This window comes from Nyctereutes procyonoides, unplaced genomic scaffold, assembly GCF_905146905.1.
Source record: "Nyctereutes procyonoides isolate TBG_1078 unplaced genomic scaffold, NYPRO_anot_genome, whole genome shotgun sequence".
Classification (NCBI taxonomy): domain Eukaryota; kingdom Metazoa; phylum Chordata; class Mammalia; order Carnivora; family Canidae; genus Nyctereutes; species Nyctereutes procyonoides.
The window spans coordinates 5,881,410-5,900,041 of NW_026575033.1; the positions used below are offsets into that span (position 1 = coordinate 5,881,410).

The following is an 18,632-nucleotide window of genomic DNA, read 5'->3' on the forward strand; positions in this document are numbered from 1 at the left end:
AACCCCAAGAACTGCATCTCCTACATATCTGTAACCTGTCTACTTCTCTCTTTGTCTGCTGTCACTCCCCCAGCTGGAATGCTGCCATCGTTTCTCACCTAATTAATTGTAAGTAGTCTTACAAAAGCTCTCCCTGTATCTACCCTTGACCCCCTCTAATCCATTTTCTAAAAGGCAGGTGAGTGACTATTAAAAAAACAATTAAAAAAAAAAAACAATATAGGGATGCCTCGGTGGCTCAGTGGTTGAGCATCTGCCTTCTACTCTGGGGATGATCTCGAGGTCCTGTGATCGAGTCCTACAACAGGTTTCCCTCAGGAAGCCTGCTTCTCTCCCTCTGCCTATGCCTCTGCCTCTGTGTCTCTCATGAATAAATAAATAAAATCTTTCAAAAAATAAATAAAGATTAAAAAAGCAATATAGTTTGTGTCATTTCCCAGACTCTAGGCTCAAGACTCATCTCAAGTACCTCTTCACATCAAGTGCAAGTGACAGTTCTCTTTTGGCTCCTCAAATTCACCAATCTCCTTTACATATACTGACATTTCCTACTAACTAGGAAATTATAGATCTACCTCTTCACCTAGGAACTTCTATTATTTCTGTCTGGCCTTTATTTAAACCTCATCACCAAGAAGAACACCCTGACAACTCTCATGGCCTTTCCCAAGTTAGGTCCCCTCCATTTTCTTATGCCTTATCAACTATATTTTTCCTTCACAGCACTTAGAACATGACTAATTCCTTGTATAGTGAATGTCTATTTTTCCAGCCAGATGTTGGGAACTTTGTAAGGAACCATACCACAGCTAAGTTGAGCATCATTCTATCTGTAGCACCTAACACAATATCTGGAGCATTATAATGACCCTCCTCAAAAAAAAAAAAAAGTTTAAAATGTTGTATCTCATAAATCCAAACTTAAAATTTGACCAGACCAATAATACAGGTGTCATTGCTTCTACCTCCATCACAATAAATGTTTACTGAATGAATGAAGAAAGACCTACTAAAAACTCAACCCATAATGGCAGTTTAAATATATGATTATCATTCATAGCAGTTCTGATATTCTCTTTGCTACTAAAAAAGTTTTTTTTCTCAGTATCATTCCTATGAATTTAAAATATTTATGGAAAGTTTTTCTAGAAAGTAAAAGATCCTAGAGTTCCTGAATAAAACTGAATCATGGCAAGAAATTCATTCCAAATTAATCTAAAACTTTAACATAAGTTCGATAAAAAGTTCCAAACTGCTTTTTGCCTTTTTCTGTGGCAGGGTAAGAGATGATTATTTATATCATACATCATACATATATATTATACAATTATAATATTAAATGCTAATACTAATCATATAAATTATATATAGTGACTAATGTTCACATGTAAGATTAAATGTACAAAATAATCAAGAAAAACTTTAAAAAGACTAATAAGAACTTGTTCTACAGACATTAAAAGTATACACTACACAGATATTTAATACACATTGCACATATATAGCCCAAACTTAGGGCCAAGATTTAGCACTATTAACATTCATATTAGCAGGCCTGTGCCAAGTTACTCAAAATGATCTAATAGTAACATCTAAAGAGAGTAAGAGACAATAAGCTACTATAATATCACTATTATGATTCTAATTAAGACCCAAAATTATTTATAAGAAGAAAATGTTGAAGAGACCTGACTGTGCCACTAACTAGTTATGTGATCTTGAAAAAATAATTATCTGTAAAATGAGAAAAAGATAAAGTTAGTAAGTCCACTACTAGATCTAAAATATTTATTTCTATAGATCTAGGTTACTAAACATTTAATTCAGGAGAGACATATGGGACTATACTGATAAAAAGGCATTTTAAACACAGTAATAGGAGAGAATAAAATAGATGCTTTTCCACTGCCCCTCAAACTATTTTTCCAACATCTGCAAGAAGAGATCTATGGGAAACTTCCCTGTGTATCTCAGGAGATGAAAAACATACTGAGAAGATATTAAAGCAGACGGACAAAGGAAGGGTGGACAGAGTGGATGATAATATGACTAATGATTTTATAAGGCCCTGCTAGGTGAAATCCTTAACAGTTTCCGGGCCAACACTAGATGGGGAAAAGCTTCAGTGTCTCAAGGGAATACAAATTCTCTGAGATCAACATCTCAGGTAAGTATCTTGACTTACTTATTGCAATCACATATCAACTGGATGGCCTTCCTGGGAAAATCAAGAGAGTACAATAAAAGAGAGATTGTATTAAAAAGCTAGAATCAATAAAACAGTGTGCTATTATACAGTGGAATCAATATATCAAAAGAACAGAATAGAGAGCTCAAAAGCAAACCCTCACTTTGTTTGACAGAGTTGATACTACACATTAATGCACTGAAACCATCAATAAACAATGCCAGTATCCATATGAAAATAATGAAAAGGATAAAAGTTAAAATGAATCCCTAAGTTATATCATCCGAGAAAATATCTTCCATATGTATTAACTAACAACTTATCCTGAAATACAAAATGTAAGCTTTTAGAAAAAAATACAGGAGAATCTTTATGACTTTAAGAATCCCTTAAGTCAGAAAACAGCATAAACCATAAAAGAAAAAATGAAAAATCGAATACACTAAATTAAATTTCTAATACACTAAATTTGAAACTTTAATTCAAAGATGTATATACACACAAGACAAGCCACACACTGGGAGAAGTTATCTACAACACACATACCTGACGAAACATTAAAAACCAGACTCATAAAGCCAATAAAAGGACAAACAGCCCAACAGAAAAAGAAAGCTAAAGGCCAAAATATCCGAAAGGATGATTTCCTTGTAATCAGCAAATTAAAATCACAACTGCATATCCACCAGAGAGGCAAAAATTTTAAAGCTGATAATATCAATGTTGCTAATGATGGCAGACAACACATCACACTCTACTGAGAATAAACATTTTGAAACAACTATTTTGGCAAGGGCCACATTTAGTGAAGGAAAATATGCACTTTTCTAAGACCTAGCAATTTTACTCGCAGGCAGTTACCTCTGAGAAATTCTGGTGCATATACAGGAAGAAATATATACAAAATATCCATTACTGTATTGCTTGATCTACAATCAATCAATTAAAAAATACCATAATTGCAACTTGGTGTAAAAATACCATGGATAGGGTGTGTGTGTGTGCTTTCTCTCTCAAATAAATAAATAAAATCTTAAAAAAAAATAGCATGACTAAGTCACTTAAACTGTTAAATATTAAACACGTACATATACTATTTATATTTTTAAAAATTAAAAGGAACAAGTAGGTATTTTATACTTATTAATGCAGATAAAAAAATCTTGCTATATAACCTATAAAAGAGTTCCACATTCCACATGGTATCCTTGTTTTATTAAAAGGGAGGGTATAAGTGATGAGGCGACTGAAAAAATTTTTGTTGAAACAGGTAACCAATGATTAAATTTTTTTTACATGATCAAAATGAAATACAGCAATAGGCCAAATCCATTATTCTAAGTATGGTAAGCAGTATAGCAGATGCCCTTCTTACCCAGGTTTCTTTCTGATGAGAGTCTATAAAAAATAGATGTGTGGCTGTAAGATAGAGTGTTCCTGTTAGTGACTTGTTGCTGGTACTGAATCGGTCAAGTAATTTCACTTGTTCAACCTAAAAAAAAAAAAAAAAGTTATTTTTCATTTCAAAAGTAATGCAAATTCTTTATTATTATTCTTTTAAATGGTACATTTAAATCCTGGGATAACATTTTCCTCTTTCTATTAAAAAGCATGAGTTTATTTAATGTTGAACATCAAAGTTCATGTATCTTGGGGAGTATATAAACCACAAGAAACACAAGTACTATTTAGAGTTATAAATACAACCAATAAAGGAACTCTGTAAAAAAACAACATAAATATTAAGGAGAAGGGGAAGGAGACCCATGGTATAAGCAAACAAATGGTTTTCATATCCAAGAGTCCATATATATTTTTTATTTCAATATTATTTAGTTAACATATAGTACAATATTGATTTCTGGAGAAAATTCTGTAATTGATCACTTATAACACCCAGTGCTCATCACAAGTGCCTTCTTTAATATCCACCACCCATCTACCCCATTCCCCACCCACCGCCCTCCTGTTCATTCTCTATTGTTAAGAGTCTCTTATGGTTGGTTCCTCTCTCTACTTTTCCTTTCCCCTTCCCATATGTCCATCTGTTTTCTTTCTTAAATTCCACACATGAGTGAGATCATATGGTATTTGTCTTTCTCTGACTGACTTATTTCACTTGGCATAATACCCTCTAGCTCCATCCACATCATTGCAATTGGCAAGATTTCACACACATCACCTTCTTTATCCATTCATCAGTTGATGGACACTTGGGTTCTCTCCATAGTTTAGCTAGTGTTGATAATTCTGCTATAAACATTTAGGATGCTTGTACCTCCTTTGAATCTGTATTTTTTAATCCTTTGGGTAAATACCTAATAGTGAATTTGCTGGATCATAGGGTAGTTCTATTTTTAACTTTTTGAGTAATCTCCATATTGTTTTCCATCCTATTCTCCAGGCTGCATCAGTTTGCATGCTGTTTTTTGAGGAGGCTCCATACTGTTCTCCAGGCTACACCAATTTGCATTCCCACCAATTGTGCAAGAGAGAATTCCCCTTTCTCCATATTCTCATCAAATCTTGTTTCTTGTGTTAATTTTAGCCATGCTGACAGATGCAAGAGTCCATACATTTAAGTTGGCAAAACAAGTAATAAATATCTAGCATCATGGAGTAAACTACCAGAAAAATCAAATCAACAGTTAAATGGTTGCAAACTCCAACTTAATCTCTATATTCTCCTCACCACTCCACCCAAGACATTGTTTTGTGGTCTGCTCTATGCTTTTACTCATACCATTCTCCCTTCCTAAGATGGTCTCTTCTGCTTAGCTAAGTGCTAAGTAAGCATTCTCTGGGGCTCACTGATACCCTATCTCCTAACTGGAATCCTTTCTCAGAAAACTGACTGACTTACTTAAATGTCTCAGTTTTGAGATCCCTGGGTGGCGCCGCGGTTTAGCTCCTGCCTTTGGCCCAGGGCGCGATCCTGGAGACCTGGGATCAAATCCCACGTTGGGATCCCGGTGGATGGAGCCTGCTTCTCCCTCTGCCTATGTCTCTGCCTCTCTCTCTCTCTCTGTGTGTGTGTGTGTGTGTGTGTGTGTGTGACTATCATAAAAAAAAAAGTCTCAGTTTCATCGTTCCTTCTGGCTCTGAATTCCCTATCACAGATTATATCACATGTTGCCTCTGTGTCCTGTAGTGGCTGAGGCAGTAAGGTATCTAGTACTCCTTTATTAATAAACACACATACACACACACAGAGCTGCCACTGGAGAGTGGGGTTAGAGTTGGCCACTACTACTGTGGGGTTACAGTTGGCCACTCCTACTGTGTAGGAGACTACTGTTTTGAAAACATAGTTATTTATTGCTGTACATTCTTTTTGGGAGGGGGGGGAAAAAAGTAAAACAACCATTTCCCATTAAAGAAATTTAATCCTGGGCAGCCCCGGTGGCACAGCGGTTTAGTGCCGCCTGCAGACTAGGGTGTGATCCTGGGGACCCTGGCTCGAGTCCCACGTCAGGCTCTCTGCATGGAGCCTGCTTCTCCCTCTGCCTGTGTTTCTGCTTCTCTCTCTCTGTCTCTATGAATAAATAAATAAGTAATCTTAAAAAAAATAAATAAAATTTTTAATCCATAGCCGTAACAGGAGGTTGCAGATAGTTCTTTAACTTCTATGTCTAACAATTATCTCACTAATTCTGTACTTTTCCCCCACATATATTTCCTTTTCCCTTACTAAAATTGAAGAAACAAATGCCCCTAATTATGAAATTATGATTTCCACAATAACTACCACGTAAAAAGCTAATTAGCTCCCCTTGAAGAAATTTAATTCCAAAAGTTTTTTTCTTTTAACAGCAGCTGTTCAAATAAGTTAAAATTTAACTGTAAAATTGAAATACCTGTTGTTGACACAAAATTTTATTTGTATGGGTAAGGCAATGAACTGAGTTTTAACATTTTCTTCTGGAAACTTAGATACAATCTAATTTATATAGCTCAGATCTGACAGTTGATTTGACATGTAAAAGTATCAGATAATTATACACACTATCCTTTAAGACGATAGGAAAAGACTGTATGAAGATTTCTCTTGGAGATCTGCATTTATTTCATTGTTTAGGACCATTTCTTCCTTTTAAAAAATCTAACTCAATTATATAACTCACACTGAATTAAAATTTAAATTTTTTAAAACAATGAAATCAACTACTGTTTACTCTCCTTCAATTGTGCTAGACTTAGTTGTAAGGAGACTACAGCCAACCAACAGTAATACCGTAATATAAACCTCACCTGCCTTATCTCCAAAGCAATTAAAGCAAAGTGTTAATATTTCTAAAGAGAATTAATGAATACATATAGAAATAAAGGTTACTACAAAGTATTAACCCTACTCAAGCAATTAATGCCAACATCATTTTGCAGCACTTCACATACTACTCAAAAAATTTTTAAAAAAAAAGGATATTGGTAAGTAAAGGGAGTAGGAGCTGATGTCATTACTACGTATTTAACTGAACAGCTTTTTTTATTTCTAAATCCATATGAAGTTTAATCTGTGGACTTTCAAAAGGTCATAAATAATTCTTATTAATCATATATTATGTATTAATCATAATAAATAATTTCTTTTTTTAAGACTTTATTTATTCATAGACAGAAAGAGAGAGAGAGAGAGAGAGAGAGATTGAGAGGCACAGAAACAGGCAGAGAGAGAAGCAGGCTCCATGCAGGGAGCCTGACATGGGACTCGATCCAGGGTCTCCAGGATCACGCCCTGGGCTGCAGGCGGCGTTAAACTGCTGCGCCACCGCGGCTGCCCCATAAATAATTTCTTGACAAAGCACAAATTCTCTACATGCACTTATCTACATGCAAAACAATCACACTACTTTCATTTGGATTTTAACTCTCTTCAGTCCATCTCCTATTTGTTACCCTTCTTCCTCAGGGGCCTCATTCTCTATAGGCAGCTTATCCACTGTCATTATTTTAACCTATATGTGAATGACTCTCCAAACTAAATGCCCAACTCTGAGCTCTCCTGAGTTCATATTGCCTGCTATACATATAACGACTACAATCATTCCTGACATAGTACTCAAGTCTTATTATATACTGAGTACTTTGATAAGTGCTTAACATACAGTATTTCTTTTAATTTTCACAATTCCTACCTAGTTAAGTACTATTAATCTCTGTATAGAAACTGAGACTTAGAGAAGTTAAATGTCCCAACACTACAGCTAGTAATAGTAAGTGGAACAGCAGAGTAATAATCCTATGTCATAGGTCTGATTCCTTCCCACCATGCTATACCGCTCTATTTGGATGTCTTAAGACTCATGTTAAGCATACTGAAAATGAAATGGATCTTTCCTCACTCCTCACAAATAGGTTCCTAATCCTGTATTTCTGATGTGAATTAATATAGGACTCCATCCTCATCTAGTCACCCACATTAGAAATTCAGGAATCATCCTATGACTTCCTCTTGACTCCCAATATTCTTTTTTTAAAAAGATTTTATTTATTTATTCATGAGAGACACAAAGGCAGAAATACAGGCAGAGGGAGAAGCAGGCTCTATGCAGGGAGCCTGATGTGGGACTCGATCCCAGAACCCCAGGATCACACCTTGAGCCAAAGGCAGACGCTCAATTGCTGAGCTACCCAGGTGTCCCAACTCCCAATATTCAATTAAATCACCAATTCCTACCAATTTTATAGCCTAAATATTTTAAAAATCTGCACCTTTCACTACTGTTAGAGTAGTTTCTATATTATAAAACATCTGTTCATGTCCATCTCTCCCACTAAAGCTATGACATACCCCAGGGCAAGAACTGTCTCTTATTTATGTCTGACTACCTGATGACTAGTATAGCATCTGATACAATAAATATTTGTTGGACTAGGGTGATCAGCCATAGACACATTTGCCACAGGGTGAAAACAGAAGATGCCCACAGTTTAGCAGTGGTCTCTTTTGCTGACATCACCCAAGAGATTTATTATATGAAATTCTACTTTGTAACATTATACTGTCCTTCATTTCTCTCTGCCATTTCTTCCTTACATAAAGGGTAAACAGTAAATACTCATTCAGTAATTTACAAATAGATGAACAAACTTAAGTAGAAAAATTACTAATAGTGTACAGTTATAGATCAGCTTTTTTGTTTTTAAAGCCACATGTGGACACTCAGTCTGCTATTCCTACCCCAACACCCAATTAAGTCACTCTTCCTCTAGAACTGCCTAACACTACACAGTTCTTTTGGGCTTGTCATCTATCAAGATTGGAAATTCAGGTTAAAAATACTCTCCCTAACACTCTAACCCTATTCCTTGATTCTCCCTAATTTCTATATCCAAAATTAACTTGAGATTCCATTTATTAAATCTTTAATTCTTCTTACCTACATAAAAGTCCCAAAGTCTAGCTGTTCATCTGAATCACCTCTGAAACTGCATAAATACAAATCTTAAGCCCCACTCAACTTCACTCAGTCGTCTCAGCAGACAGGACATCAAGAATCTGAATTTTTAAGAAGCTCACCAGGTCATTTTTAGGCAAATAGTATTCCTTCTAACTTTAATTAATTAAAATTAATTAAATTCCAAATTAATCCCTCTTTTTTTTTTTTAAGATTTTATTTATTTATTCATGAGAGACACACACACAGAGAGGCAGAGACACAGGCAGAGGGAGAAGCAGGCTCCATGCAGGGAGCCCAACGTAGGACTCAATCCCGGGTCTCCAGGATCACACCCTGGGCTGAAGCTGGTGCTAAACCGCTGAGCCACCCAGGCTGTCCCCCTCTTGCTCTTAACTCTTAACCAGGCTAGGTTCCTTCTCTATCTTTATGCTCTTTTCCTGAATATTTAAGGTCCCAGCTTGTATCCTCCCACTTTTTAAAAGAGCTTCTTATAACTTATGGCCCTTTAAAATATACAACCACATTATTGGCATATGCATACACCCTCCCACACACACACATCTTTGAAGAACATCCACATAACTATACATTTTCAGAAAGGGTTTACTAATTCACTCCATAAAAATTCACCGGCTATCAACGAACCAAATTGTCTGGATCTCACTTTCTTCATCTGTGAGATAAGGACAGTAATCTCTTCCTTGAAAGCTGCAGTAAGACTGGATAATACATGTAGGTACTTTACCCCAAGTTTGCTTGACAAACGGTAAGCAATAACATGCTCATGTTTGCAAAAATGACTGTTAGTAAGTTAGTAACCTGATGAGTTAAGTTGAGCCCTGACAGTCCTCTGTATTAGACTAATGCCAAGTTCAAATGGAGAAAGGAAGGAGAAGGCACACGGACTTTAAAAGCAAATTCAAGGAATGTCTGGGTGGCTCAGTGGTTGAGCATCTGCCTCTGGCTTAGACTGTGATCCTGGGGTCCCGGGAGGGCTCCTCACGGAAAGCCTGCTTCGTCCTCTGCCTATGTGTCTCTGCCTCTCTCTGTGTGTCTCTCATGAATAAATAAATAAAATCTTAAAAAAAAAAAAAGCAAATTCAATATTCTAATGTGTGATAGAACTGGAAAAACCTGTTTTTTCTAGTATAATACTGGAAGCAAAGCTCAGCAAAATTTTTCTTAATACACAGAAAATACAGAATTCCCAATAGAAGAGCTAGAACACAAAAGGGGAGAGGGAATAACATTTGGTGAAAAAGAAACACCTGCTAGGGTAGAGCATCTGCGTTGTAGATAAAAGGATACAGAGGACTTTTAAGCACAGTAGCCCATGGCCAGATATGGTTTTTAAGAAGATCTTTCCAATGATAATGTGGAGAAAATGTTGAGTAAAGAAGAGACAGGAGGTGAGTAACCAGGTAAAAAGCTAATAATCTAGGAGTGGCTGGGAGAGATGTGATAAGGGCCTGGATTAAGCTGCCATAGACAGGTGAAAGAGGAAGCCTATCTTGAGATGACAAAACCAAGCCCATCTTGAGATGACAAAACCTATGTGAGAAGGAAGGAAAAACAGAGGCTAGCTGCCATTCAGTAGGATAAAATATAAAAGGAAATGTAAGTCTGAGAGAAAAGAGACTATATAAGACTTTAATAAATTGAGGATTATTACCATAGTAATCATATTCAAGAAAACATAATAGAAAACTCATTACATGATTGCTTCAATATGCCACTGTTATATGGATATGACTGATAATAAAAGTAATCTGAACATTATTCCAAAACATTTATTTATTTAGCACTTTAGGTTCTGGAGAAACTTTAGGTTCTGAGAAAATTTACTGATTATTCTGTTCTAAACTGAAAATCCTAAGATAAATGTAAAAAAAAAAAAAAAAAAAAAAAAAAAGGAAAATAGGTCTTTTTCTTTGCTAAAATTATCAGCATACAAATTTCAAACCAGAGACTTAGTCAACTTCTAAGCGCCAACTGCTGCCTCATATTTCCCTTTCACACCAAGGAATAGAGTATTTTACAGATGTTGCTACAGATTTTTCCATGTGTTCCTGGAAATGTTTTAAGCAGGTATTTAGAAAGCAATCACAAGGGATCCCTGGGTGGCGCAGCAGTTTAGCGCCTGCCTTTGGCCCAGGGCGCGATCCTGGAGACCCGGGATCGAATCCCACGTCGGGCTCCTGGTGCATGGAGCCTGCTTCTCCCTCTGCCTGTGTCTCTGCCTCTCTCTCTCTCTCTCACTGTGTGCCTATCATAAATAAATAAAAAATTTAAAAAATAAAATAAAAATGTTAAAAAAAAAAAAAGAAAGCAATCACAACTCTTTCAGGTCACTAACACTGAAGCACTACAGAAAGTGTCAAGACCCTTTAATTCTAGGTATTACCAGAGGCCCCCCCCCAAAAAAAAAAAAAAGAATGGGGAAGAAGTAAAAGGTTTTGGGAAAAGAAGAAACAGAGTAGGGAGAACAGAATTGCAGTGTGGTCACTATGGTAAGGAGGGGAAATGCCAACACATTACTTTGAGGGCCATTTAGTTGAATTGTTGCCAACCTTGGGCCTGCACTAAAGGTACCCTAATGGTCTCTCAACAGAAGTTCATATTTCAGCTGATTACAAAGCTAGAAATGAAAAACACAGGAAATCACACATACTCAGCATTTATATCCAGAAAATTCAGACACCAAGTAGACTCTGGGACAAGAAAGGACCTATGCCCCATCCTCAACCAAAGCTCTGCAGCTAACAGTTATATTTGACAACTACATGACAAGGGCTACTGAAGCAGAAAACACACGGTCAGGGCTTCTCTGACTTGCTGTGAGCAACCCCTATAACAAGACACCCATTCAGGACTCTTAGTACCATTATTCCACACTCCATAGCATGGATCTCTTTCAAAAAGAAAGAGCATCAAGTTGCCTTTGCGAAGGGGAAGGTAAACCTCAAAAGGGCAGAGATTTTAATCTTTCTTTGTTCATGTATTCCCAAGTTCTACAACAGCGTCTGGCTGCATAAATTATCAAACAAAACAGATCATAAATCCAAGGACATTTTTCAGTCTTCACTCACTTTGCTTTTCTGCAGCATTGGCACAGGTGACTTTCCATGAATGGCTTCCTGTCTCACTCAGTAAAAGCCAAGATTTCACATTATCCTGCAAAGGCTTGCCCCTGTTTCCAACTTTTCATTTCCTACTGTGCTCTCTCCTTCACTCACTCTCCTCTAGCCACACTGGTCTTCTTGCTAGTTTTTACTAACCAGGTATGACCAACATAGGGAGGTTGCCCCTGCTGTGCCTTCTCTGGGACTCTCCCAGCCACCCCTCCACAACCCCTACTGCTGTGAAGATGGCTTGCTGCCTCACCACTTTCCACTCTCTACTCAAGTAATTCATGATCTCTGTAAGGGCTTCCCAAACTACCACATTGACAGCTGTTCTCCCCCAACCTCACCCTGGCACCCTCCATAGCACTGCCATCTACTGTATTATGTATTTGGCTTATTAACTTTGTTTTCTGTCATGTGTCCCCCAACTAGAAAAGATGTTTTGGAATGGCAGGGGCTTTTGTCTGGAAACTACCATTTCCCCAGTACCTAGAATACCAGGCCCTAAAAAAGGAGAGAGAAGAGGAAGAGGGAGCAAAGAAGGAAATTAGAATAGGGAAGCCTTCTTTTCTTGTGATTCGTCTCTTCCCGTTTTATCCCTAACACTCTTTCTCTGACTCCTCTTCCTCTGCTTGCCCCTTGTAAGTACTCCTGGGGCTCTAACATTCACTCTTCTCCACCACAGAGCCTCTACATGTACCTTGCACAACCTCATCCAGAAAAGAAAATATCGTGATTACATCAATAGATTACTCCCAAATCTATTCTTCTGGACCACACCTTTTCCCTAACCCTACACCTTTCTAATCAGCTACCTACTGGACAAAATCCTACCACCTCAGTTCTTCTCCTCCATCCCCTGCCTTTCTTCCAGTCCCAATAACACTGACTTACCTCACTATTCAAATCTCTTTATTTTAAAAATATTTTATTTATTTATGTGAGCAAAAAAGAGTGTGCAGAGGGAGGGGGCACAGAAGGAGAGGGAGAAGCAGGCTCCCCAGTGAACAGGGAGCCCAGATCACACAGGGTTCGATCCCAGTACCCTGGGATCATGACCTGAGCTTAAGGCAGACACTTAACTGGCTAAGTCACCCAGACTCAAATCTCTTGATTAGACAATTACTCTGAGGAGAGGAGTGTTATGGTTAAGAGAATAAGACTAGTATCAGAAAGATCAGGATTCAAGTTCCCAGCTCCACCTCTTCCTTAATAGAACTATCTATTTGAGTCAGGACACATTATTTAGTTTCTGCAAATTTCAGTCTTCTCACTTGTATAATGGAATAATATTAATTAGCCAAAATAGTGCTTTACGTGAGGAAAAGCACTCAGATACTCCCCACAATCTACTGGCTCTTATTCTTAGTTTGCACCTCTTTCCCTCTTTGTAACTGATTACACATACTTGTATACATACACACATGACCGCACATCCTAATGACAAAAATGAGTAGCAGCTAGGCATTTTGCAATAATTCAACTTGAGCCCCAATGGGGTCAGATTTTCATGGGACATTCCATTCTTTAACAAACTCTAGAAAGCAGTCTACCATATATAGTTTAGGAAAACATTCTTCCATTACATTCTGTAAAGTTCCATTCACAAACAGCACATCATTCGACATCAACAGATGATGTCAGCCAAAGCACTAGAGCCTGGCAGGGAAAGGAGAAAGACTGCATAAAGAAGAACTGTCTCTGCATATTTCCCATTGTTTCTTGGCAAGACTACCTCATTATGGAAAAATTAGAGCTCAAAGTGATAGGCAGAGCTTGGAAATAGTCTTTCGGAAATTCAAATTCAGTCTTGACATCTTTGGCGATGCTATACAGTTAGTAAACCAAATATGACCAATTAGGATGGTGTATCTGCTCCTGAATTTTATAACTATAAAGTCATTTAATCAGTACTCAGCTAAAACAGTTTATCTTATAAACCTCTGGTTCATAAACAATAAAAAAACCCACAATGATCATAAACAATACAAAATAATATCACATAAATATTTACTTACGTCAAGAAGAGGTTTGGGGAGGAAAAAAAGCTCTCAGAATTATTATTAGGATTCATTTCTGAATATTAATACATTTTAACAATTAGATTAAAACCAGAGAAGTAATGAAAAAAAAATTATGACAAACCTTGGTTTAAATCTTAACTCTAGGGACACCTGGGTGGCTCAGTGGTTGAGCATCTGCCTTTGGCTCAGGGTGTGATCCCAGGGTCCCAGGATGCACCCCACATCAGGCTCCCTGCATGGAGCCTGCTTCTCTGAACTCTGCCTGTGTTTCTGCCTCTCTCTCTCCATGTCTCTCAAGAATAAATAAATAAAATCTTTAAAAAAAAAAAAAAAAACACCTTAACTCTTAAGGGCGCTTGGGTGGCTTACTGGGTTAAGCATCTGCCTTTGGGTCAGGTCATGACCCCAGCCAGGGTCCTGGGATCAAACGCCCCCCCCCCCCACAGTTGGGCCCCTTGCTCAGTGGGAAGTCTGCTTCTCCCTCCCTCTCTGCCCTTCTCCCCACTGTGTGCTCACTCATTTTCTCGCTCTATCTCAAATTAATAAACTTTTTTTTTTATTAAAAAAAAACTTCACTCCACCCCTCATGAGATAATTGGCAGATTATTTCAACTCTCCAAGCCTATTTCCTTCTCATCTGCAAATGCTGATAATATACCCAACTGGCAAGGTTATTTAAGAAATTAGTGGCAATTTTGTATAGATTAGCATAATTGTGAAATTTTAAGTATTGTAAAGTAATACTGCACAGTTGGCTACACTGACATAGAGTTCTTAGGAAATATAATTATTACTTTTCAAATAAACCTGTCTCAGCACAGAACAAACCAATAGTTACACAGGACTACTCTACGGTCAATTTTTGATCATAGTGACTAAACTGTATAGTTCAAAACAGCCAAGTAAAGTTAAAGCAATTCATTTTTAGTGTTGAAATACAAGCATCTTTGCAGTAAATTAACTACATCCAAGTTAGGCTATGCAAAGTAGAAGTAGTATAATTATGCAATAGGCTATATTCATGTTAATCTTTAAAAAAGTCATAATTTTATTTTTTTAAAGATTTTATTTATTCATTCATGACAGAGAGAGAGAGAGAGAGAGAGAGAGAGAGAGAGAGAGAGAGAGACGCTGACACAGGCAGAGGGAGAAGCAGGCTCCATGCAGGGAGCCTGACACGGGACTTGATCTGGGGGTCTCCAGGATCACACCCTGGGCTGAAGGTGGCGCTAAACCGCTGGGCCACTGGGGCTGCCCAAAAATCATAATTTTAGAAAATATTATAGTTCGCACTATTATTAATTATCAGAGCGTACAGTGAAGTCCAAGTCTATTATTAATTATCAGAACGTACAGTGAAGTCCAAGTCTATTATGCTCACTGCTCTATAGCCAGTGCTGGTCTGTGCTTGCACATAACTGGGACCTAGTAAGTATCAGTTTAATTGCAGCCTACCTACAGCCACTTAGGATTATTCCAGAGTACTGGTGGTCCTATGTTAGAAGAATAACTCAAAGTACACAACTTGAAAAGTAATTTTAATAGAAAATTATTCAGAAATTTCCTGCTCCTTAAAAAGTCATAAAAGGACCTTACTAAACCATCAGGACAGGCCCATTGTGAAAAGCTACTATGGTAATACACATTTGGAACCTCCCAATCAGGACAAAAATCTGGTCTGATGCACCCTCTAGACCGCTCTTCCACCTCTACATTTTCTACTAGTTTGGTTATTTACTTAACTGCCCTTCCATTTTCAAACTTAAAGTGTCAGCAACTTGAATTATACAGTTAATTTAACATTCTCTTTAAAAAAAAAAAGACATTTTTAAAACAAGGATTAGTTTTTAGCATCTTCAATTTTATTATAGTATGTGCAGTGTCATAAACAAGTTCTAAGAAAAAAAAAAATCCGCGGCACCTTAAAAAGGCTTGTGAAACATTTTAATGAGTAGACCTCAAATTCTCCATGGAACAAATGGGGGTAACATCTGTCTGCTATTTTTTTTTTTTTTTCTAAATTAAGGGTAACTTTAGGATTCGTGGCAACTGAGAGATGGTTTCAGCAAAACCTGAAGAGTCAAGATTCACAGTGGGTCCTCTTCCGGATTTTGTGAGGCTCCGGGCGATCCCAACATCGTCTTATTCAATTCTTCTTGTCTTGATTTATGTTTTTCTCCCTCCCAAATTTGAGGCCGAACTTAACTGTTGGTAACGAAATTCGGTAATATTTTGACGCCACATCCCTCGGTTTCAACATTTGTAATGGAGTTCTACGAACGCTTGTTCGTCCTTAGAAATCAGTGCCTTTTGCAGGCAAAAATTAAGCATGAGATTTAACAAGGTTAAGAGAAAAAGCGCTGCGTCAGACACTTTAAGGTGTGGGATGCCGTCTCTCCTCGTCCCTAACCCCTCTCAACTACTGACGCGGGCTACGAAGTGCGGAGCCCTGAGCCGGCGGGCCCAGTTCAAACGACCGGACGCCGAGGCCGAGGCTGACCTACCTCAGCGCCCCCCAAACTCGCATCAACAGCCTGTCACACGGGACAATGCAACGTGAACAAGGAAAAGCTTACACAGTATCAGCCGCTAATCCGAGCGCTCGGCCGTTTTCCGGTCTTCGGGGCGGCGAAGCAGCGGGAAGGGCCTGAGAGCAGCCGGAGCTAAAGCAGCCCCAATTCTGCCCAAGAAAGTGCAGCGCTGAGAGGGCAGCGACCAGTTTCATGGGACTCGACCTCCAGCAGCCCAAATCACCCACATCCCAACACCGGGCCCCGAAGCGAGGCTCCCGTAGGTCCAGGAGGCCTCCGCACCCACCCGGGCCCGAACTGCCCCGGCCCCCCCGGACAGGGCCCCGCAGGCCCGCAGCCCCGGTCCAGCCAGCCGAGCTCCCGTCGCCTCCCACCCCTGCCGGGTCACGCACGCCACGGCGAGCGGCGGGCTACCTTGGTCGTACGGATGTGCTCCATCCCCAGGACAAGTCCGCCGGCGACGGGACTCACAGGCGTACCATGGAGCGAGAGAACCGGGGCGGGCACACCGACCCGGGCACGGCAGACACCGCCAGCCAGCCAGCGCCGCGGCCCCTTAGTCCGCCCCCCCACCCGGCAGCGTCAACCGCGCAGGCGCCGTCTCCTAGAAACACTTCCTCAAACCCGCGGCCGCGGAGGGAGCGGAAACCCGCGGGGCAGAGGGTCCTGCGAGGGAGAGCGGCGTCCAGTTTTTCCCGGGCCGCCGTCGATCCTAGAGCGCCCCCTGCTGGTGGAGGCTCGCCATCACCACTTCTCCCCTCACAGCAGGAATCTTTTCGAAGGATGATCAGATACATTTCCTACAGCCTTATTTGAAACAATCAGAATTCCCACTAGTTATCCATTTAAAAAAAAATCATGGAGCAAATCTTAAATAAATAAATAGATAAATAAATAAATAAATGTTCAATGGGAAAAAAGATTTTTATGCAGTAGATCCTGACAAGTAAAAGCTGAGCAAACGGAAAAATCATCAACTTTTCCTAGATTTGCAAGAGAACCGAGGTCACAGAGCAAACTGCTACCCCCAGAATTAGAGAGGGGTCAGGCAAATACAGAGGATCACGACTTAAGGGAATACAAACCCACAAGCAGCGACTTTACTGGGCACCGGTGCTGGGCAGTTTCCTTTTCACCCAGTATATCAGTTCCAACAATCCAGAAAAACTTAGAAGCCATACTAAAGGGCAGAAAACACGGTGAAGAGACAGAGCAAGCATCAAAACCAGATATGGCTATGACAAGGATGTTGGGATTATCAAATTGAAAATTTAAAACTGGATCAATATGCTGAAGGCTCTAATTTATCCAGATAAAGGCAACAACAGGCAAGAACCGATGGACAACGTAAACAGAGACTCCTAGGAAAGAACTGAAGAGAAATGCTAGAGATAAAAAACACTGCAACAGAAATGAAGAATGTCTTTGATGGGGTTATTAGTCATTGGGACATAACTGAGGAAAGAGATCTCTATCCTCACAGTGCTTGAAGATACCTCAACAGAAATCTCCAAAACTGGAGAACAAGGAAAACAAACACTGAAAAAACAAACAAACAGAGCAGAATATCCAAGATCTACAAAAGATGTAATATACATGTAATGTATATCCCAGGAAGAAAGGAACAGACAAGTATTTGGAACAATAATGTTGAAATATTCCCTCGAATTAATGTCATACACCAAAGTCAGACCCAGTAAGATCATAGAACACCGAGCAGAAGAGATGAGGAAAACTGCATATCATTCTCAAACTACAGAGACTCAAAGATAAAGAAAAAATTCTGAAAAAGCCAGAGGGAAAAAATCGTCTACCAATAGAGGAGCAAAGATAAGAATCACATTTGACTTCTTTTCAGATGTGATGAGGCTGCAAAAGGAAGAAAAGAGTAAAGTGAAATACTTTCTCAGATTAAAAAAAATTGAGCAAATTCGTTGCCAGTAGAGCTGCCTTGGAAAAAAAACTGTTAAGTCTTTAGAAAGAAGGAAAATGATAGAGGTTGGAAACTTGGATCTACGCAAAGAAAGGAAGTGCATTGGAAAAGGAAAGTAAATGAAAGTAAAATAAAAACATTTCCTCACTTTTAATTGATCTGGTAAGAAATATTTGGTCTAAAAGAATAATAGCAATAATGTATCTGATTATATATGAGTGTGCACACTAATGTATAAGTGAAATGAAGGGAAGGACAAGGGATGGGAGGGAGGAAGGAGGAATTATGATTATTTGGTTATGAAGTACTCACACGACCAAAAAAATTATGCTGTAGAGGAATATAATATAGCAAAAAAAATATTGATGCTGTATTACTGAGTGAAAATTAAGCTGACTATAGAATGGTAAGATCAATGTGACTCTCATAA

At 38.7% G+C, this 18,632-nt stretch overlaps 1 protein-coding gene across 1 annotated transcript in view; it reads right to left on the minus strand.

The window, feature by feature from the left end:
* Positions 1-16,850, minus strand: part of MTMR6 (myotubularin related protein 6) — a 39,003-nt gene extending 22,153 nt beyond the window's left edge. Inside the window, exons 1-2 of the mRNA XM_055317365.1 lie at positions 16,684-16,850; positions 3,564-3,680 (exon numbers count right to left, since the gene is read on the minus strand). Of these exons, the coding sequence (XP_055173340.1) occupies positions 3,564-3,680; positions 16,684-16,707 (141 nt within the window). The 5' untranslated portion in view covers positions 16,708-16,850. The remainder of the gene's footprint in view (positions 1-3,563; positions 3,681-16,683) is intronic.
* Between the last annotated feature and the right edge of the window lie 1,782 nt (positions 16,851-18,632).